Source organism: Acipenser ruthenus, chromosome 37, assembly GCF_902713425.1.
Source record: "Acipenser ruthenus chromosome 37, fAciRut3.2 maternal haplotype, whole genome shotgun sequence".
In the NCBI taxonomy this organism is placed as follows: Eukaryota; Metazoa; Chordata; class Actinopteri; order Acipenseriformes; family Acipenseridae; genus Acipenser; species Acipenser ruthenus.
The window spans coordinates 8,525,873-8,549,345 of record NC_081225.1 but is presented as its reverse complement, the minus strand read 5'-3'; the positions used below and the strand labels follow the sequence as shown (position 1 = coordinate 8,549,345).

At 37.0% G+C, this 23,473-nt stretch overlaps 1 protein-coding gene across 1 annotated transcript; it reads left to right on the top strand.

The window, feature by feature from the left end:
- Positions 1-1,309: 1,309 nt before the first annotated feature.
- Positions 1,310-20,436, top strand: LOC117397694 (docking protein 2). Its single transcript, XM_033996484.3, has 5 exons — positions 1,310-1,437; positions 8,682-8,957; positions 11,675-11,789; positions 15,777-15,949; positions 18,540-20,436. The coding sequence occupies exons 1-5, from the start codon at positions 1,378-1,380 to the stop codon at positions 19,512-19,514; spliced, it is 1,599 nt and encodes a 532-aa protein (XP_033852375.3). The 5' UTR covers positions 1,310-1,377; the 3' UTR covers positions 19,515-20,436.
- The last annotated feature ends 3,037 nt before the right edge of the window (positions 20,437-23,473 follow it).

The window sequence follows — 23,473 nt, the reverse complement described above, 5'->3', positions numbered from 1 at the left end:
TAATAATAATAATAATAACAATGAAAACATGTGCAGTTCAAAGAAAGGTTATCAGATTTCATCTTCATGCTATGATGGAAACAATTCCACTTCTTTGGGAGTTAATATGCAAAAGCTGATTCTTTAAAGCATTTAAAAAACTTAAACGCAAAACAATACCAAGGTAAAATCCTGCGGTTCATAAGTGAGAGCCAGACTAGTTGTATGTAGCAGAGTCACTAACTTTAACCTGCTAGATTGTGAAAAACGTCTTGTGTCCTAATTTTAAAACCAATTTATCAATATGGTAATTAAAAGATGCTCATCAAGCCATATTCCTAGATATTTATAAAATGAAACTTTCTCTAGTAACTCGCCGTGTAAATTTAACAGGAGTATTTGCTTGAATGATGTTCTTGTTTGTATGTTAACATTGTACAGGAAAGACATATAGGGCTGGTGTTTTGAACTCAAACTTTTAAAGTATAGCCCTTCTAAATGTGTGAAAAAAAATGAAAAAGCACAAATAGGCCGCAGTTTGTTTAAGTGGTGAGTAGACTTCAGTCTTTTAGACAGAACAGGAAGTAATGATCGATATCAAGTGTGAGAACAGAAAGCTGTTACTGGCAGTGAGAGACACAAGTGGCAAAAGAACAGCATCCGAAATAATCTTTCACTATATGAAAGGCTTGTTGATCCACTGAAAAAGCAATTCTATGAAAAGGCACAGTGTCTGTAGTACATAATAAGCAGACATTTCTCACTCAGCAAAATACAATAGCAATGCCAATTCAAATTTACCAAAGTAAAAGCATACCGAAGTGAAATTGCTAATATCTGGACCTACTTGTACTATACTAAATTCTAGAAGTACTTTGTAACTATGCATAATAACATTGTAATTATGTGTAAGTACACATGTATTCACGAAGTAATGACTATGTGATTACACAATACTTAAAGACACCTAATGTAATGTGTTTCCTGCATTACAGACTACCAGTGCAGGCAAAACAAAGAAATGTGCAGTCACCACATCACAATATGGGTGTTTTGACTAGTTTTGACAATGTGTGGGACGGAGTGATTAAGCATTGGGTCTTGTGATGCTTCGCTATAAATGTTGCAGTATATACCGGAAGCAATTTGGCATCTGGTTGATTGGTAAAACAAGTATTGAGACTAGGCCAGTTTATTAGCAATGAACCTAACCCACAGCATGAGAGAGAGAGAGAGAGAGAGAGAGAGAGAGAGAGAGAGAGAGAGAGAGAGAGAGAGAGAGAGAGAGAGAGAGAGAGAGACAGGAAGTTAGAATGTCAGGCGTCATCTTCGGATACCACATAGCATACTGCTTATCTAGGGTATGAACCAGGGAGAGGTGGTACAAACTGCTTCGACATGGAGGAGGCAATCAGGAAGCAGGGAATGTTGTATTTGCAGCAGCAGAGGTTTGGGAAGGTAAGTAAGACACGGTCATCATGGTCCTACTATCGTCAAGTGCTCTACCTGTAATGGCGCTGACCTAGTTTGTAACTATGTAATGACTTTGAAAGAAAGTTTCAAATATGGAAACAATGTGCCAAAAACTAAATTGACTGCTATGTACTGTAATTCCAGGAGTCTCTGGAGTATTCATGTACCTTTAAAATATAATTATAGGCTTTTTGGAAGCACTTTGAAATGTAGATAAACTAAGCTGTAGTTACATAGTAATTACTTTATTCTGGAATTTGCACGGACATAGTTATTCATAGTTGATGTTATAGAATGCAATATAACATTTAATACATGTGTAGTTCCAATGAAGGTAACAAACCTGTCTCTTGATGTGAATTAATATTTTAGGATCCAGTATTTATGTATTTTTGGGTCGGATGCCTTATTGTGATTGTTAAGATCTAAAGTAAATAGTATGCTTGAATTGAATTGAATCTGCATGGATTCCAAATAAAAATGTGAAGGTTTGCTAAAATAGACAATACATTGTGAATTCTGTGTTAGAATTTTTGTCAAATTCAAGTTGGCAGTAGTTTTTGATGATAACTGGTGAATGCATTGAAGTTTCTTGTAGTTTGACCTCAGTGTACTGAGACAAGACAGCCGATGTATCATTTGGGGCTGGAGTAGAAAACATTATACATTTTCAATGTAGTCAATAGCCAATAGTGCTGTACTCTCCACAGAATGCTAATAGTAAATCTATTGGTCTGGAAACTGTTTTAGTTCATTTGGGAAGCTAACTAGTAACACAGTCTAAAGACTGAGCAAGGCCCATTCGATTATTGGGCTTTACAAAAGTGTACAGCCATGGCCAAAGGTTTTGCATTACCTTATAGAATTAACAAATTTCGCGTTGTAAAGTCGAATGAACCCTGCTGAATAACGTTACGTTAACATAACGACTCACATACTGCTTTGTAGTTTTCCATATACAGTATTAAACTATGACATTTCGAAATCTAATATGAAATACTGTATTGTTATTCTGACTTCCGGTAGACTTTTGCAATCATTTAGCAGTTTGTTTTTGATTACATGATGTGAAATAAAATATCTAAATGATGTTCATATAGACTTTTTTTATATCAATCCTAACATTCTAGGTGATGCAAAACGTTTGGTCATAACTGTAGTAGTGAATACAAACATGTAGTAACAAAGTTTATTGATTTTTACATGTTTTGTGCATTAAGGCATTAGGAATATAAGGTGCAGGAAAAAATAAATAAATAAATAAAATAATTGTCTTTATATAACTATATTATATGCCTGAAATGGTGGTGATTGATTTTGAAACAGTCAGGTTTTTTTTTTTTGTTTTTTTTTTTAATTCGGCATATGTTCAGTCTATCCAATAACATAACATCTATTTCAATAATTTGTAATCATTTATATATTTTATCATTTACATATGAAATCATTATTTTTAATGGGGGGGGGGGGAGGTTGCGCCTGGCGAGTTAATTGGGGGGTACCAATTAGAAAAAGTTAACTAATGGCAATCAATGTAAAACCACATAATAATAGCCATGGGTACTCTATTCATAAAGTGTGTACTCTTTCCACACCAAGCACTGGATTGTAGCAACCCGATGGCTTGTAGCAACCTTGTTTTGCAATCCAGTGTGGATTCCCTGGTACTGTAGAATGCTAGAAGAGTTAAGCAATCATTCTGGTGCGCAAAACAACTGTCTGGTTTAATTAGACATTGATCGTGGACTACATGTTTACATTTGTAAAACTGTTTTTATGACTGTATATCTCAGATTGGTTTGTTCTTTAGCATTGCATAGCCTACAGCACAAACAACAACATGTGTAACTGTTTACGTTGTGCATCAGTAAGAATGACTCACTGTGGGTGGAACAGACACTTACTAAACAATCACGCTTCCCCGCAGGCTAAAGTGGATCCTGGAGTAACAGTAGCCTAGATGATATTTTTCCATTTGTTATCTTTTTACTGTATGTAACATTCTAAAGAACATACAAATCGACTAATCCTATTGATAAAGCTGTAGAATGCATTGACTGTGGATTAAGGAACAATTTTCCATTTGCAGTGTCAGTTAATAGTGTGATTTTATTTTATGATGGATTAATATGGGCAGCAGTGCGGAGTAGTGGTTAGGTCTCTGGACTCTTGACCAGAGGGTTGTGGGTTCAATCCCAGGTGGGGGACACTGCTGCTGTACCCTTGAGCAAGGGTACATTACCTAGTACCTAGATTGCTCCAGTAAAAACCCAACTGTATAAATGGGTAATTATATGTAAAAATAATGTGTAAAAAAAAAAATGTAATTGTATGTAAAAATAATGTGATATCTTGTAACAATTGTAAGTCACCCTGGATAAAGGAGTCTGCTAAGAAATAAATAATAATACAGTTTTTTTTTTTAAATGGGACACACAATTATGCTGAGATGGGAAGTAAATAGTAACGTGATAAACATTTACAATGTTGACTATTTGGGATTATTTATAATAACTTTGCCAAATAAAGAGCGAATATGTGTGTTTCCAATGAGGTTCCTCAATACCGTCTTTTGATTCTGAGCATCCAAAGACTTGTAATTCAGAGTTTTTAGTATGACAGTTTGGTATTCTGTCCTAAACCAGCAGTTTGTCAGTTAATCAGATTATTCTGCCTTTTATTGCAGCTGTGGTACCATTCAGTAGAACCAAAATTGTAAAGGGGTACTTGAGCTGAAATCTCCAGACAGAAGGGGTACAGTTTAAATAATAAAAGGTTGAAAACAACTGGAGTAATACATTAATTAAATGGTTGTTGTGCTCCTGTTTAGTATTACAATAAAACTTTTGCTGCATTGTACAAGAAACTTACCTCTGCAACCTGGCATTAATCTCCATTCTGTGGAGAAACAGCATAACTCAGCTGAGATGTGAAAGGGTTCTACATGGATAACACAAATCATTTGTGTCAGCTTCTCTAGTTCTCACATACATGTCTATGCAAAAAAATCACCTGTTTTATTCATGTAGAAAATCAGAAAGTTATGCCTTATTTCCCATAGAGCTAAAGGTTCAAGGGCAATGCTACAGGAAAGAGCTGCAGACAATTATTTTTCTATGAAGGGCATGTTATCAACTACTGGTGTCAACTGAAGTCAGTGAGTTAAAAAAAATGCCTTAATCACATGTAATAACATTGTGATTACACGGCACTACCAGTGTAATTAGCTTGTTTTTGTTTAAATACTGTTGTTGTAATGTTGATATTTTCTTTTTTTTCTACAAGCATAAAAGAAAAAAAAAAAACAGGAAATACAAATTAAAACATCAGCAAAATGGCATTTCACATAATCCACCACAACCCTAAATATATTACAGCAGCATTTCTTCTTCCTCCATTATGATACTCCAATAAACAACCCAATCATTTGTAAGATCTCCAGTTTGTATGGTAGCTTATTCAACTCATGTGGCATTTTGTAGACCATGTATTCTTGTCCTTGGTTGATGTAAGAATTAATGTAATAAGATCCCCAGTTATATTGGAGCACCAATACAAGGACAACTACAATATTAAAATCGATACAGTGAGAAGGATAACTACACATGTGCATAACAATAATTCAAACTGAAATCATTGATAGCATTGTAAGCTATGTTAACACGATGCACGTTATACAGTACTGTATCCTCCATGGTGTATATACAATAGTTTAAAATGTGTTCTAGAAGCAGAGCCGTAAGAAAGGAACAACGACCAGGCTGTATAAACGAAAGGTTATGGTTAAAGGAACACTAAGAAAGTAAAAAACAAAGGCACAGATGACATTTGGCTCTAAGGCCTTGCAGACAAGAACCCCTGAGTAACCTAGCAACCTTGCTTTATCTCTAGGCCAAAAAAAGGCAGCACCGCTGGGGCAACGTTTTTAACTGCTGTTTTTCTTTCCGGGTTCAAATTCACCCTCAACCTTTAGTCCCGTACGTCTGTTAGTTTCTTTTTTTTTTTTTTTTTTACTGTTTATCGTACTGAATTGTTTAACTAAGAGATGGGAATAAATTGAAAAAATGGTTTGGGGAAAGTCACGCTGATAAAATCAATAGGGTGCGACAAAAATGACTCCACTGCTGCAAAACGAAATAAATATAAAATATATTTTCATCAATCCAGGAATAAACTATAAATCACTTAATCAGTTACAATGCCTAATATGCAAGAATTTTTGTTACTCTGTGAACTGTCACCAACATATTTACTTCAGTAGGAGTTTTTAAATGACAAATTCAAGCTCTGTTTTAGCTGAGTAAGAGATATTGCCGTGCATGTGAAGGTGTGCTGTCCGATAATGCTGTAAAAATGTATTTATATTATTATTTATAAAATCAGTATAACACACACAGCAAACGCAGATATAATACTGTTTTAATGTCATACAGGGGTGTGCAATCTTTGAAAAAAACTTGTTGTCCAAGGGACAAAATGCTAGAAAAATCTACTTATCCTTCTTAAAAATCTACTTGCCCCTCCCAATCTCACAAAACACACACAAAATAGTAGACTATGACTTGTAGGATTTGGGTTTTATTTAACAGTGAACACAATCAATCAATTAGTGATTAACAGGGGCGGATGTAGCCTTGTAACTTGATGGGTTCACTAAATTCTTCAAGATACACAAAAGGTTCCCTGCCTCACCTCAACAGATGTATAACATACTTTAAGGAAAGGTTCCTTTCAGTGCAGTTTGGAACACATTTGCCAGTAAATGTAATAATAAGAGTACAACTATAATATCTTGGAGTTATTCAGATATAAAAATAGCTTCTGTCTGTTTTTTTCCACACTTTCTCTATAAGCTGAATTCAACTCCTGATGTACAGGCACTTTAATTTGTTGCATCACAGAATCGAAATCATTGCCAACTATTACTGCTGCTTTGTGGAATTCTGGTTTGTCTTGATGTTCTTTCACTGCTTGTGGCAGTGTGGCAGGGTTAAATTCTTCCCTGTCAATATGCATAGGAATGTGGCTGGAGCCGTAAATTGAACAGCCACAGGTGTATAAAAAGGGTGATCATGGGGTGTGAGTTTTTAGAGTTAGCGTTGTTGAAGGTGTTTTTGCGGTGCTGTTGATAAAGTGAGAATTATCATTGGTGTTTAGGGGAGTTGTGAAGCCGTGTTAAAATGGAAGCAGCAGCCAGGTCTAAAACCACGGTGTAGGAAAAGAGTTTTCTGTTGTTTTTTGTATAACTGTTTGTTTTGGCCCTTGTGTCTATTTTGTTCATTATTTAGTATTAAACATGCACAAAAGCAGCTTGGGTCTCGGGGTCTCTTTCCTGCTGAACCCCAGATTTTTAAAGGACTTGTGTAGAACCGGTCAAGTTTCTCTGCATTTCTACTGTTTTTTTTTACCAAAATGCACGCAGTATTTATAGTAGGCGCCATTAAATTCTGCAAAGACAAAATATGTTTTTTCTTTTGTTTATTTCTATGATACATCGGTACTTATTTTCTTTAAAACAGTGTACAACATTTTACAGCTATTTTTCCTCCTCTAATCTCTTGTCCCCATGATGGCTAACTGGAACACTGCTGCAGCAGGGTGACCATGGTTTCATACCCATTTTTTTGTTTTGGGAGATAACAGTCTTATCCTGCATTACTCTCACTGAAAAATAAATACATAAATGAATTAATACATAAACACATTGCAGTGAGATTGACTGTCTGTATTGTATTTTAAAATAATAAAATATTGTTCAGATAATCTCATATATATAAGCATTTCATGTATATAATTTTATGCTAAACGTGGTAAATGGCAAACGAGGTTAACAGCACTCAAATCGAAACAAAAAAATTAATTCAGTTTTTTGCCACATCTGTTGAAACATCCCAGCAAGTACACGCTTGACCCTTAGTAGACTCAGAAATAATTTGATAAATTACACAACATGATTTTTTCAAATCTGCAAATACCTTAGCGACTGTGGTGTTTTCTTTTGTGTAACTTTACTAGATTGCTTCATTTAAATGTCAGGTTCATGTATTGGAAGCAGTACAACTTATTTGCTAATTTACAAAAAACATAAATAATACCTTGTTTAAATTAGCCACTAGAAGACTGGCTGTACCTCCTCTACGCTCCCCTGCCTCTAGAGCCCGCTTCTTCTCCACTCTCCCCCGCAGTGGTAGAATTTTCTTCCTACAGATGTCAGGACTGCTCAGTCCCTGACCACCTTCCGGTGCCTCCTCAAGACTCACCTCTTCAGACAGCACCCGTAGACCTCCTCTTTTCCCTCTGGACACTTTATCACTCTTCCTTAATGTGCTTTCCTTGCTCTTATCTGCTCCCTATTTTACTGCATTTAATCCTGTACTTTAGAGTACTGTAATCTGTCACGTGTTATTTAATCTGTAGTATTTTGTATTTAATTATATCCTGATGTAACTATCACTGACACTGTTATCTGCTCCGTTATTGAATCATATTTTGTCGTATACTTGTACTTGCTAGAACCGAAGTCATTGTATTTGATCTTGCTCTTAAATGTACTTGTACTGTGATTCTTGAAACGTATTTTTGTTTACCACTGTAAGTCGCCCTGGATAAGGGCGTCTGCTAAGAAATAAATAATAATAATAATAATAAAATATTAGTCTGTGCTTTGCCAGAGGCTCTCTTGACAGCCATTTATGTGTGTCTTTGTAACCAATAGAAGATCAGCTTTTTCCACAGGTAGCCAATCAGAAGTGATAGGGGTGGGGCGTAAACACTTTTAAAATGTTTGTGTGTGGAGGTGCTAGACTTCCGCAATTCAGTTTTTCTAGTAACAGAATGAACAGAAGACAAATAAATAAATAAAAACTATTTGTCCAACAGGAAAGTATTAACGGCAAAACTTGTTGTCTCTCACACAAATCTTGTTCTGTCTTGGGCATCGGGCGATATGAATTGTACATCCTGGTCACAGTTATAACAAAGCTTGATTATGTCTTTTATAACCTCCAACTGCTGCATGAAGAAGCAAAAGGGTGCAAGCAGGTTTCACCAACAAATGTGAACAAACTTGACTGTCAACCAGGTTTGCTTTCTAGATAGGTAGGCTACACAAACCATGGAGTAGACACCACATAATTACTCCATGATTTTAAGTGTTAAATTAAACGCAGAACACTTCAGATTTTAAATACAGCCTCGCTGACTTCATTATCATTCTTATTTTTACACAGAAATGGAAAAAAATGTGGTCGATTGTTTACGGAGAAAGCACCTGCTCCATTTCTCGCATGGAGTTCTTTGAGTTCGACAAGAATCTTCGCAAACAGGAGAATAAGAAAGTGATCAAACTGAGTGACTGTATCCGAGTGACGGATGTAAAAATGGATGGATGCCCAAAAGAATCCATCCCTTTTCTTGTGGAAACAACAGAGAAACTGTTTGTGTTTGCAGCGGAGAGCTCAGAGGTTGAAGAATGGACACAGACTCTCTGTGAAGTAGCTTTTCCAGTATGTATTTAAAAAAAAAACAACTAATTTTTGTATCAACTAACATGACAAAAACACTTTCTCAGAAAAAGCAAAGGCATTTTTATTGACCATTTCACCACACCTCAGCAATCACACTAATAAATATAGCTCTTCCTTTTTTGTGGTAGACAACAGTATCTGGGTTTCAAGGTGCAATCTCCTGTATAGTTTGAAAGATAGTTTAACATTTCCCATGCAACCTGATTTTTGTAGCTTTTCAGTGTGATAAAAAACACCAAGTGGGAAATCCACTTTTATAGCTATAACATAGATGATACGTTACATTTACCATTCCTGTTGGGTTTAAAAAGTGCTGTGGTGGAAGGATTTTGGAAATGGTGTGTGGTAAGACACACAGAGTTTGGTTAAGTGCGACAAAAGCATTTCCCCAGTCGCAAATGAACTCCTAGTTAGAAAGCAGAACACTGCACACTAATGTTAAATAGAATTGTATGTTTGGTTCTAGTTTTGTAATAAACTTAGGCATCATTAAAGACTGAAGGTAGTGGTTAGTTGGTGCAAAACAAATGGCTATGAATAATTGAAGGAATAGAACCAATATTTGACAATTAAACCCAACCCCCCAGTGGCCCGTGATATTTCAGCACCTAAAACACTAATGATAAAACAGTGGCATAAAATCTCTGACACACGTTCTGATTGGTGCTGTGATAGCAGCCATATCGTTTATTGCTGCCACAGTACTTAGGAAACAAGCATGCCAGTGACATCCCTTGCAACGGCATTTAATTCAAAATTAGAGCCATCAGTGACATGATAAAATAGATAAACTATTATACTATACCTTTATATTCCCTGAGATCTTAATTCATCACAATAGGAGAAGCGTTCTCAAAAATATGTCCGCTATAAAAGTTTCCCATAGTAAAAGCATAGCAAAATGAAATAAAGCATAGTGAAAGTATGGTAAAGCATACGTATGCACTGTAAAGAATAGCGAGGTGTGATAACGCATATTAATAAACATTGGAAACCAGGGTACACTACGGTAAATGCATAGTATAATCATGTCAAATATGTGGATAGGCATTTTTAAAATGTTCATACAATAATTCACTGAGCAGAAACCACGTAAATAATGATATTAGCTGTGATTCAATTGACTTTTCTGAAGCCAAAAAATGAGTGTGAAATGTATTAAATAGTTCTGTATTAACAATGCTTCCAGGCGTTTGATATATTCACCCCTGAAACTGTCTCTCTGCCAACTGTTTAAGCCACTTCATTGCAAGACTTGCAAAACTCAAGATGACATGCTCTTGTTCTAATGACTTCACTTACAAATAATGGATATATTTCCGAAATAGATACAGGGTGATTCATAAACAACACACAATATTAAAAAAAAAAAAAAAAAAATTACGTACCTATAGGAACCCATTGCCAGGTCATTGGATGTGTAGCAGAGGCCCTGTGTGCAGGCTCCTCGCTCACCGGACTTGACCCCCTTGGATTCATTATTGTGGGGTCGTCTGTCCTGACGTCAGTGCATGTAAAACCTTTTGCTGAGTTACAAGGCAGAATTGTGAAAGAAGCTGCAAACATCACACCCACATAACTGGAATTAAATAATTACCACCTGCTCACAAATGCATCAAAGATGATTTTTTAAATATAGTGTACTTTTAACACTAATGGTGGCATAAATATGCCTTGCAAGTATATCTTCCATAATATAACTCATAGATATATTTAATATCTGATCCCAAAAATACATTACTAAAACTGAAAATTAATCAAATATATTTTCAGTATATTTCCGATATATTTTTCATAGAATGCGACCACAGTGATACAGATGGTTTCTCAATAGTACGCACCTCTACACACTAGGAATGGGAGCCTATCCATAAGAGTGTGCTGTTGTATCAGGATCACTGGGCGACTCACACAGAATGCTTTTTGTAAATCAGATTTCTGCCTCTGGGGCAGATTTGATGAAAGTGCACAGACCAGGCAGATTTTCCACTCCCAGGCGATTTCGTGTTTGAAATCCATTGTGTTTATGTGACAGGATGGCAAAGGGTTAGAGAGACTCAGAGACAGTGGCTGCGGGTTTAAGCGCTGGGACGCGCATTTATTAAACAAAAATAAATGAAAAACACTGCTCGAAGAGTAAAATAAAAAGATTAAACAAAACAAGTCACGAACAGTCAATCAAAAACAGCTCAGTGGCCAAAATAAACAGAGACATTAAAGTTTTAAAGTTTTTTTTCCTCCTTACTTTCTCTCCATGCAGTTCTAAAACCTCTCCCAGACTGCTACAAAAACTTATCTCTTTTCAAAACACTCCCAAACAAAGGATTTCCTCCCCTTATATCCCATATGGCTAATTAATAATCAATTATTCAATAAAGGCTCCAGCCACATTCTCACATGTTTTTGGCAGGGGTAGGAAATAACCCCATCTCTGGCAACCACCACCACCAACACACAAACCAAACACTATTTACAAGCAGGGCTCGGCCCTGCCACAATTTATAAAGGGTAGGATTCTGGGCACAATGAAAAGACAGCGCTCGTGGTATGTAACCGCTTTGTAAACCTATGCAATTTACTCTTGATATACTTAAGGACACCTGCAATGATCTGACACAGTGGTGTATTTGTTTCAATGTATTGCCATTGTGGTGACCACGCAGCATTAATTTGTGGGTCATTTTTCTATCAATTAGATGAACTGGACTGAGCAGCCTTTGGCTTGCAAGAGGGGCAGTCTACAGAAATCATTTAAGGGACAGTCTGCTGTGGCGATGGAGGAAAACTCCCTCTACAGCACTAGAGGAAGTGGTAAGGAAACAAGAATATTAATACATCTATATTTCTATATAGCTATAGGTTTTTGCTCAAAAGAACTTCTCAACATTTCAGTATGATTGAAAACAAACAGTGGAGGTGTAATACCCTCAAAGGTGGAGCGTTACAATAATTACCAAGGATAACCCAATTAGGTGAAGCCGCTATTGTACATGATCTAATTTATTTCTTCTAAAACTACAAATTGTAGGTTATTGTTCATTTTTTGTAGTGTTGGTTCATATCCTTTTTTTATTCTTATGTTTCATAAGTGATTCTGTATTCTTTATATGTTGTACCTGTCACTCGTACATATTTTATTTTGTTACATTTCTGACAAAATATACCATGAACAAGGTTGCTAGTTTTGCACAACGAGTTTCTTATGACTGAATGTCTATTTTCTCTATTTGCGATTTCACTTTTATCTTTACAAATGTATCTGCATACTTTCCATCTATATGTATGGAAATGTAACTACTATGCTACCATTCTACCTGTGGCTCATACTTTTGCACGTGTTCCTGGACCACAATATTAAAAAGATAGTCGCTAGGGTGGGATAGTCGGAGACAACACAATAGGCATTGACAGCTTTAGAGGGGGTTATTTTTTATAAAACAAATTAAATGCATCAAAGTCAGCCCAGCACTTTGCCGCATGGTAAAACTCTTTAGAAATATGTCACCCATTGCATCTTATGTAGCTCACACCAATGCCTCTCTCCTTCTTATGTACACCCAAATAAAATAATACAAACTGGGAGATTTTCATCCAGATGGCTTCCTTCTTATTAGATATAGAGAAGGGAAATCCATGTGGGCAGATTTCACCTGTCACTGCTTATCGCCCCTGCTTGAGCGAATGGCAGATGGTACTTGCACACTTGATCGGAAGATAATAAAGTAAGTGGAAATTAAAATGTGAGGCGCTATCTTCCACGTAGCCACTGTGGTTATTAAGCTATATATCTGGAGGCACATCTCAATTGAATTTCATTAAATATTTCATGAAACCAAGGAGATAAGGTAAAAAAAATAGTCTCCAAATCCTCTTCTCTTTTTCTTTATTAAATCTGGCAGAATAATAAACCTGAAAAGAGGATTCCTGACTTACTTGGGTGTGTGTGTTTTCTTAATACATTTTAGTGAGAAAATGACATTGTATTTTAGAATTTTACTGTGGTGTACGATTGTAAATAAAACATATGGAAAGTGCATTGAAACACGTGGTAAAGGACAAACCCCTAGTCCTACAAGAACTTTTGAAGATTAAAACCTGAAATTTCAGCTTCTGCATACAGTGACAGTTGAAAAAGTGGTGTCTACTTCAGTGGGATTGTTGAATGAGTTTTTGACCTAAATAAATCAAATCCGTCAGTGTCTAATATATAATTACAACACAGGGGAAAGTAGGGCCTGCACTGTTAAGTGCTAGAACAAAGACATGCTCAACAACGTTTTAGTACGGTAATGACAGTCAAAATGCTACAGTACAATATAATGCTTTGCTTTCCATTTTTTTTATTGAAATCAATTCTTGACAGTTTCATGACACCCTTCTGACCGTGCTTCAAACTAGGTCAGCTTATTCTAGTTCTTAAGATTCTACGTAATGGAAACAAGTTATGTGGCTCAGTTATGTTCCTGTTCTGTGGCTGTGAGAGCTATTACCACAGTTAAGCCCTGTAACTGACCGTAGAATAATAATAGTTTTCACACACACTATTATTTCCTGCACGTCTCAGCACCCAGCAAATTATCATAAATTTTGACTGCTTCTGCAGCATATTTAAACTCTTTCTAAAAATGTATGTATGCATATTCTGTAGAGTGTAGGTTTATGCATGGTTAAGCCTGTACTGTTTATTTCTATATAAAATCTGAAAGAACTAAGGCAGCCTGCAGACGTGTATGCAAAAGATAAACTGTCTACTTTAAAGATAATCGTCTCAGTCATTTGACAATGCATCAATAGAACTTAAACCACTAAATGATTGACATATATCTGGAATCTATGCATATACCAAAAGCAAGTAAGTGAAGTCGACAACTGTGTTGAAGGCACTAGCAGAAATGTTTGCATACTTGGTGAAGACTAGGTTGCATGTAATTAGAGACTTGCCTTTGTTATTACTTTATAAATAAGTGACTTGGGTATTTTTATTTCTTTGTGCAAAAAGAGTATTTATAGTTGCTGCGGGAAAGGCCTATTGTACGTAATGCAAAACCATTTTGGAGATCAGATTGCATTTGTTCAGCTAGGTGTATATGAAACAAAAAGGCAACTAGAAAACAAAGGGGGAACCAGAACCGATTCACATCTCAAAGTTATATTGTGGTTTCATTTCTTTTTGTTTGCACCTGTTTGTAACTCAAACACAGTAGCAGAGACATAAACCACATACGGAAGTTATTGAATCTATTTTCTGCACAGGGGAGTACTAATATAGCGCTCAGCCTTGCAGGAAGGAAATTGGGTGCTGTTTTTGTGGAAGGGCTCTAGATGGTATCAAATTTAGCAGCTGCATTTATTCAAAAAGAAAAGACTCCAGGTAAACGATTTCTGTGGCTTCCCATCTAAAAGAAAATGTTAACTGTTTTCAAGCGCTATTATTTACGCAGCTGTGACAAACCTTGCTTTCCGTACTGATCTTCAGTGCAGCGTAGTGAGACTGCAATGGCAATGTTTCCACAAAGGTAGCTACGATGGTGTGAGCACCTGGTAGAATGGTACCACAGTGGCTTCATATTTTGATACAATGCAATTGTGTGAACCCATTCATATTGGCAATGCAATCATTTGCTGTAGTTGATCTTGGTTGTGCTGGGTTTTCTGGTGATGGAAAACTAGTATCATAATGGCAGCAGTGTGGAGTAGTGGTTAGGGCTCTGGACTCTTGACCAGAGGGTCGTGGGTTCGATCCCAGTTGGGGGACACTGCTGCTGTACCCTTGAGCAAGGTACTTTACCTAGATTGCTCCAGTAAAAACCCAGCTGTATAAATGGGTAATTGTATGTAAAAAATACTGTAATTGTATGTAAAAAAAATAATGTGATATCTTGTAACAATTGTCAGTTACCCTGGATAAGGGCGTCTGCTAAGAAATAAGTAATAATAATAATAATAATAATAATAATAATAATAATAATAAGGATATCCAAAAAGGTTTTCTGTCAGGGTAAATGAAAAAAATGCATACAGCGGATTTATTAGAGAAAAGGGGATTTGCTCTGAAGCTTCCAAACATTCCAGTAACTAATATGGTTTTGCCACGGAACATTGCACCACATATTTATAAGGGATATTGGACTACAGTTGCAAACACATGTTCCAAAAGAATACAGGAAACAGTATAAGACAGTGGGCTAATGCACAACCTCTGTCATCTGGCTCAGGTCAGATGAGAGGGAGTTTGTTAAGTTATCTCAGCCAAGCCCATGGTAGACACTAGCCTGCAAAGACAAACCAGCAGTTTAACAATGTACCCTGCCTGTCATTGTAGAAATAAACAACCAAACTCTATTGTATAATCATGTGTGTCAAAAACCTCTTGACAGAAATGCTGTCCCAAAATGCAATTGATAACATCTAAAGCAAACAAAGATAGAGCGGAGTTCAGCGTTGATTTCTTTGTTTTTATCACTACGTTAGGGACAGATAAATATTTCTTGTTAAATGACACATCAATTTTAGTTGAAGTAGCAATTAATTAAAACTTTTTTTATACATTAATCAACACTGACAACTTTATAATTAGGCTCTTGAGAAGATATAGTAGAACACATGGCATTGTTTTCTTAGGCTAGGTTATGATATGGTTGCAGTCACTTCATGCTGCTGTTGTGTCAAGCTTGGCAGACGGAAACACCAATCACAAAGTGACCTGAAGTTCACATGAATTTGAATGGCTGATTTATTTCAGATTTATTACGTTTCTTCAAAGTAATTTATTGAAATTGTTTTTTTTGTCGTAATCAGCGAAGGAGTTTGTAGTGTCTGTACGAAAGACCGATGCAACAGAAAGATGCCGACTACGTGGGACATACATCCTGAAAGCAGAAGATGACAGCCTGGTTCTCCGAGACAAGAAATCGGGAGAAGCCATGTTCATGTGGCCCTACAGGTTTTTAAGGAGATTCGGACGGGACAAGGTAAATATTTTAAGCAGCATAAAGCAGAGGTGCACAAATTCAGTCCTACAGGTTTATAGATATCTTTAAATAATGAACTTATTAAATCTGGAAAGAGGTTAGTCTCAGTAATTTAGGGTACAGGTGGAACAAAGACAAGAGGACTCCGGACCTCAAGGACCAGCATTGTGCCACTCTGGTTAAAACGTCACATACCGCTTTACTTTACATTTTGAGTTCTGCCTCTGAGATCTAATTCAAAGCTCTAACATTGAGATCATTTTCTCTTTGCACTCATTTTAAAGATGTAAATAGTCTCTATAAGGCTTTGAGGCTTTTTAACCTTTTATATTGGCCTCACCTGTTCTGTGCTATGGTTTAATATCAAAACAGGGGGACTGAAACACAGCTGAAAAGCGCTTGTTTTGACTTTGTTTGACTTTATACGACAAGCGTGGGTATATCTAGCGTGGGATACATTTTTGTTATTCCACTTAATACTGTCACCGATATGAATTTTGTAATTTCTAATTTTTATTGTTGTTTTGATTTGGACTCCAATTTCCTTGAGATCGAGTTTAGTCAAGAAATGCCAGTTACTGAGGCTGCAAATTGACAAGACTGAGTTCAAGGTTTTAAAAAGACATTTGCAAAGAGGCCAAAAACAGGGTTTGAAATTAATCTGCGTCGAAGCATATTCTGTTCACAATGAAAGTAAAGATCTGCATGGTTAAAAAATCCCTGAATTAATTGATTTAATATAAAACATGCATTGCTATTTATTTTAAAAATATACTTGTCGTATAAACAGAAAATGAAATGATGGTTTGTGGTGTACGTTTTTTATTCGCCACAGAAGGATGTTCCAGTAACGACTTAAGATCATTCAGTATCCTCTGTATATCAATTTCATATCATTTTACTGCAGTGCATTTATTATTTTAAGGTTTGCTGCTGTGACCAATATAAAAAGTTTTTACTAATAGCTTAAAGTATACTGTGATGTTTCTTTCCTCCTCTCTGTTAAGTTGCGTCCCCCTTTCAGTTGAGAAATGTTTCTAATACAGTCATTTCAAAGCCCAATATAAAGATGTTGCCTCGCCTATTACTTGACTGTGTTAGCGTTCATTCACATGCAATATGTACAGTCTTACAATCTTAGCACTAGTCCTTCCTGTCTGGACAGTTATGACACCCATTTGAAATATATTTTCCACTCTTGTTGAACACACTTTATTTTTAGCAGAAGTGATAACTCTACAGTCTAACAGGATACAGCTTAATTTTCCATGTGCAGATACTGTGCTCTCTAAAGACTGCTACACATTCTTTATCTAATGCAACAGGTTACATCTTACCTTGAATACTGTGTCCAGCTCTGGTCATCTACAAAAAGGGTGTTATTGCACTTAAGAAAGTACAGAAAGGGGCAGTCATCCTTTATCCCTGATCACAGAACTCATTTACATGAGCTATGAGGATACATTAAAACAATGAAGCTCTGCAGGTTACCAGAAAGACAGATAGGAGGGGGTTTCATTCCAGTTTATAAAAAGTCCTATACCCAAGTCACTGCTTCAAACTTAGCACAGTAAGATGAGACTGCACAAATAGATGCAGGGTGTTCCCGGTGGTAAAAGCATAGCAAAGTGCAATAAAACATAGTGAAAGCATGGTAAAGCACTGTAAAGAATAGTTAGGCATGGTAAGGCATACTAAGAAACATGGCACACCAGGGTAAACTTTGGTAAATGCACAGTATAATCATGGGGAAAGCATGGTAAAACTGCAAAAATATCATGCAAAAATAGTGGTAGACTTTTATAAGGGGCTTACCAAGTGAAGTACAGTAGAAAGCCAGACTCACAAACGAACCGCTGAACCACTCCCCTTGTAGCCGGAAACAGGGTTCCTGGCTATTGTAAAAGATGTGAAGATTAGCAATTATAATAGTCAAACTAATGTAGCGACATCTAAAACCCCGGGATCATTCAAAAGATATTTACTGTAGATGATGTAAGATCACCTTTGATGGAGCACGTGGTGTTCTGGCACAAGGTGTGCTTCGACGGGCTCAACAGTTCAGTCATAGTCCCAGTCTTCATGCGCAGTGGTGTTCCCAATGTCTCCTATGTTCATGCACATTGCAGCTTGTGCTGTAAATGATCAGGACCAGCTTTGGAGGAGCACATTATAAGACCCCTTCTCCATTCACTTAACACACATTATTCAACTTACTCCTGTCAGGCAGGGCGGAACCATTACAATAACATTGTTGTCAATTGCCATTGAAGATATCGTCAGGGGAACTTGTCATGTGTCTATGTTGTCCAAAAGAGCAGCACAGGCAGACAAAAAGACTAGCAACACATATAGGAAGACATACAGCCCTAATGATTGTAGAAGGTGGAATATAACACACACATAAAGTATATATTGTAACAAGTGAGCCAGCACCACACTGTTAATAGAATTACACTGATAATCAATACACATATTTCATGTCCTTTTGCTGCGGATAAATTTATTTTTGATGGATTTTTAAAGCAAATGTATTTAAATCATGGCATATAGAAGGGATTAACCCCTAATTAACTCTGTTGATTCGCAGGTGACGTTCTCCTTCGAAGCAGGACGCAGGTGCGTTTCCGGAGAAGGCAACTTTGAATTTGAAACCAAACAGGGGAACAGCATTTTCCAAGCCATCGAATCTGCCATTGACGTGCAGAAAACGAGCATAACAGATCCCAACTGGCACTGTGCTTCATCTGAAGGAGACCTCCCACCACCCCCTAGGCCTCCTCCGGTGGGGGACAGTGGCTTCTACAGCACAGTAGGCCAGCCAACGTTTGAATCTCAGATTCCTAACAGGGCCAGGGGGAGTGAAATGTCACGCGAGACCTTGCCTTCAGGAGTGAAGAGCTTAACTCTTGACCCCAAACCAAGGAAAGCACCAGTCAAGAACAATCCAAGCCTTCCGTTGTCTTCAGACCTGGCCTATTCCCAGATTTCCAGGATGGTGGTGGACCAACCAAAAGACAAAGCAGCCGAGAAAAAGCACGCAGATCTGAAAAATCCAGATTGCGAATACGCGGTCCCATTTGACACCATTGCCAAGAATCTGATGGCCTCCGGCTTTGGCGCATTTTCCCTGCCCAGCCTAGACGAGGCATCTTTTGAAAAAGAGGAGCCATCCATTTCAACTCACATCCAAGTCGCCGATCCACTGTACGACTCCATAGATGAAAGAGCAGTGCAGTCAAGGCGGAAAGGCTCAACTTATAAAGTGGAACACATCTACGACGAGCCAGAAGGGTGTGCACTGGCTGCAGCTGCAACTTCTCTGTACGATGATCCTGAGGAGGTACGAGGCCATGCTTGGAAACTCCAGGGTACTGCAGATCCTTCTGGCCATGAATACCCGTATAACCCACACATCGATGACTATGCAGTTCCTAAGCCGCCCAAGAAGGCTTTTTGTGAAGATGAGTACTGTGAAGATTGTGACATAAGGGAGGATGAGAGTCTAGATACTACATACGATAATGTCATGGTGAAGCTTATGGCCAAGAAAAGCACAGAGTGAGATCATTATCTGTATATAGTGGGTTGCCTCTATTCCGACCATCAAAAGGACAGAGTAAAATGGTCTTAATGGAAAACTGATTTCAACAGAGGTTGGAGGAATGGTGAGCTGGTCCCAAGAGTGGAGTTTGTTGAATAGGGATTTTCTTTTAACCGCTCAAATTCCATCAACTTTTTAATGTGAAAACAAAAAATAAGTTATGTTTTGAAAGTGAACTATTTGTTGTACACAAGCTGCTTCTTTATATCACATGTATAGGCCAGTTATTTGATTCCCGAAACAATATCTGTCTGAAAGTTATATGTATACATACAGTACACAACTTCACAGGGAGCACAAACATTATTGCTGTTTTCCCACAAAAAAAACAGATTTAAAGTATCTGATAAGGAAAGTGTAGTATGCATCTTAGTTATAGCATATAAATTGCCAGGCCATTGTCGTTACAGCCTACACAGTTACAACCTAGTATTCCAGATGAGATTTATGTTAATTATGACTATTTAAAAAAGAGATATGGGCTAGAGATATAGGGCCTGGTTTTCCACTGTGGGAAAGTTGCCCACTTCATACATTTGCTATGGAGTGGGCAATTTGCCTGCAAGTTGCCCACAATGGAAAATATAGGCCATAGTATATACAAGGATACAAGGCAACCTCTTGGCCACAGAAAATAATGTACCGTAACATGCAGTAGTCTCAGAAAATGAAATGAAATAAGGCAATGAAAGACTACCTGACCAAACGTTTGTCTAAATGTAGTATACATTTATTTTCAATTCTGCTGTGAAATGTAATTGTCATGCTGGAGTGTGATAATGACAGCACAGTCAAAAGATGTTTTAACATTTAAACTGTATATAACTATTGAAAATGTATGAAAATGCAAATAATTTAACAATAAAAAAGTAGCATGCTATGATTGCTGTTCTTGTGTGGTCTGCTGGGCGATTTTCCTTAACGACCGGGTCGATTTTCATGATCTAAACATGGGAGGATCTCAGAACAGCTACCTTCAAATGAAATGTTTCTCTGATCCCATTTACCATATTTTATTAATGCATGTAGGAATATTAATAGGTGAGTAAATAATCCACCCAAGGGCTATTAAGATCTGTCGCTTTTCAGCTCAGTGGTTCTTGAGACCAGAATGTTATTCCGGCAATTGTCAACTTGATTTCTTCAATACAGGTGCAGTAGACCATTGCAGCCTACTACTGTGATCTTAATCTCTTCCATTGTGCCACTTCATACTGTAAATCTGCCCGTTACTGACAATTGAATTGAAAAATGAATCATAAACCATATGTATCTTCAGTTGTGAAATTTCATAGTTACAATGCTCCTGCCCTCAGTCAGCGAAATTATAATTTGAAAGCTTAAATATGGCTTTTTCAAGAAAGTACACAGCGTGGAATTTAATGCGTGTTGGGCAGTGCAATCAAAGCCTACGGTAGTGATTCATAGGATCCTTTTAAAGTTTTACTATACTTCTCACTTACTTTAAGACAGCGAACCTGCATTAATGCAGTCATAGCTTATCCAAATAAAATGATTTTACAGCCCTTTTTAAATTATAGAGCCACAATCTTGTGTTCATCCCTCAGAGTTTACTAAAGCTGCAGGCATTTGATTAATTGGAATTGGAATTTCGCGTAAATTAGAAAGATTTATAATCCAAAAATAAACGAGCGCTTATTAAGTACGTTACACGCATATATTAACAGCGTCATTAATCAATGGTGGAGTGGCTTGATAGCCTTTCAGTGCTTCATATCCTGATTAAATAAATAATAAGGTGGTTGGAAAGCAAACCGACATGCAAATTATTGTCAACCTGGCAGTTGGTGAATGAAGTTGTGAGAACTCTTTGTTCATTTATCAACGCACTATGTGTGCTGGCTACAGAGCTTTTGATATACTAGCATGTCAATTTTTCTTTACATAAAAGACATTCTTGTTATTGTGTGTGCACCACCATGTATAACTAGAAAGGGGCACAGTGTTTAGGTGTTTATACATTTCTTTCCTGGTATGTTTCTAGAAATTATTATTTTGAAATAATGTATTCCTAGATAACTCACTTCTTAATAAGCTGTTGAAACATATATAACCCACAGGATCAGAATATCCTGTATTAATCGGATTAGAGGTAAGAGCTTGTGAATAAAATACATTTTGATCATCAAAAATCATTCAGACTAAAGATTACTTTAGTTTCTTTCTAATAGCACATATTGTCCAAAAACGAGTTTTCCAAGCTATCAAGGCAACAAAAACTGTTTTCCCTCCCCTTTCCCCTCTTAGTTCTATTTAACACATGGTAATTTACACTTTCAAGTAGTTTTATTGGCCAAGAAGGACCACCCTGTCCTTTAGATTACCCTCTAACTCTCCTGTAATACCACCGAATCTCCTCTAGAGGGCAATGTAACTCTTTGATAGTTGATCTGAAGATGGCCTTTTTTGTCTGTATTTTACAGCGTAGCATGTTTATACATACCAATAAGGGACGAGTCTCTGAAATGGATAAAGATGCGATTTTCACAAATGTATTTACAAATGCAAAACAATAATCAAGAAAGATTGGATAAGAGCTGATAGAAATCACTGCTAATTTATAACATTTTCCTCAAGCATTCCATTGCTGAATATACACCTTTGGAGAGCAAGAGAGCCTAATAGAACACAGGTTCATTTCATCTGTACAACTTGGAACTGCCACAGTATTACAAGCAATGGCAGCACAATAGATTTGGAAAAGATATTGCACATTGATCTACATTGCGGTCCACTGTCTGTCTGCTACTGACAGGATACTGATTAGCAGTGTGTACTGGGTACCACTTCATATCACTGTGGTACCAGTCTACTGTACCAGTGGCAATCCCTTACCACTGTGTTACCATATGCTACCTCTCAGTACAGATTCACTGCATTGTCATTGTAGATTTCGCTTCAGGGCAGTTGTAAGTTACTACTTCTGCATGCTTTCCTACCACTCAGTATCACCGTGGATGAAATATTAAAGAGCAATTAGCTTTAAAATTCCTTTTCTTATGTATTTCTTTGTCCTGTGTCCTTGTCGCGCTGTTTGCAATCATTTTGAGTGGTTCTTATTGCAATTACTTAAATACTGTTTGGCTAGATCAGCCAGTGTTAATTCACAACAGTTGATTCCCAGCAATACAAAGCTTGACCCGAAAAGTCAGGTCACCAGATGGCGCTGGCTCTTGCTTATTTGAGAGATTGCATTAAGAACCACTCAAAATAACTGCTAACATCACTGGGTAAGGGAACGGTAATAACAAAAAAAAAAAAAAAAAAGAAAGAAATGGAATTTGAAGCTACTGTGCTTAATAAACACCATTGTCTTCATAGATAAAACCACCAATGTGTTACATGCCTGCTTTTCCAGTTTGAGAGTGAGTTCCTGTGATCTGCTGGAAGTCTGACTGACATGTTTACACTTCCATGTTCACAGCTGCTGTCGTATTTCCGCACTCTGTTTATATTCACGCTGGGGTAATGTTCTGATGTTCAACAGAAAGACTTCTGCAGTAACCGGCGCCCCTACAGTTCTGGATTGTTTAAAGAGAAGAGAATTCTAGAACAGAACAAACCACCAATCACATGTGAATCATATGGAGCCAGGGAAAAATCTGACATGGTCACACTGCCTACTGCACATTATTAACCCTGTATTCCACACTACATGCTATCTGGATACTTTATTAGGACCTGTCCCACATATCGGGGTTGGGCCACCGTTTGCCCTGATTTCAGCTTGGATATGATTTTGATTTCATTAACACAGGCCGGATATTTATTTGCTAGAATATAATACAGTATACACATTCAAATCGGTTGAGAAGTTAAGTTTATTTGAAACACTTTTGTATTTATTTATTTATTTATTTATTTATTTATTTATTTATTTATTATTTATTTATTAAATT

Bases quoted from the DNA above. Each gene is read 5' to 3' on its own strand.
- LOC117397694 (XM_033996484.3), top strand. From the start codon at position 1,378: ATGGAGGAGGCAATCAGGAAGCAGGGAATGTTGTATTTGCAGCAGCAG. The intron at 1,438-8,681 runs GTAAGTAAGACA...ATTTTTACACAG, and splicing joins AGCAGCAGAGGTTTGGGAAG to AAATGGAAAAAAATGTGGTC. The intron at 8,958-11,674 runs GTATGTATTTAA...TCTATCAATTAG, and splicing joins TCTGTGAAGTAGCTTTTCCA to ATGAACTGGACTGAGCAGCC.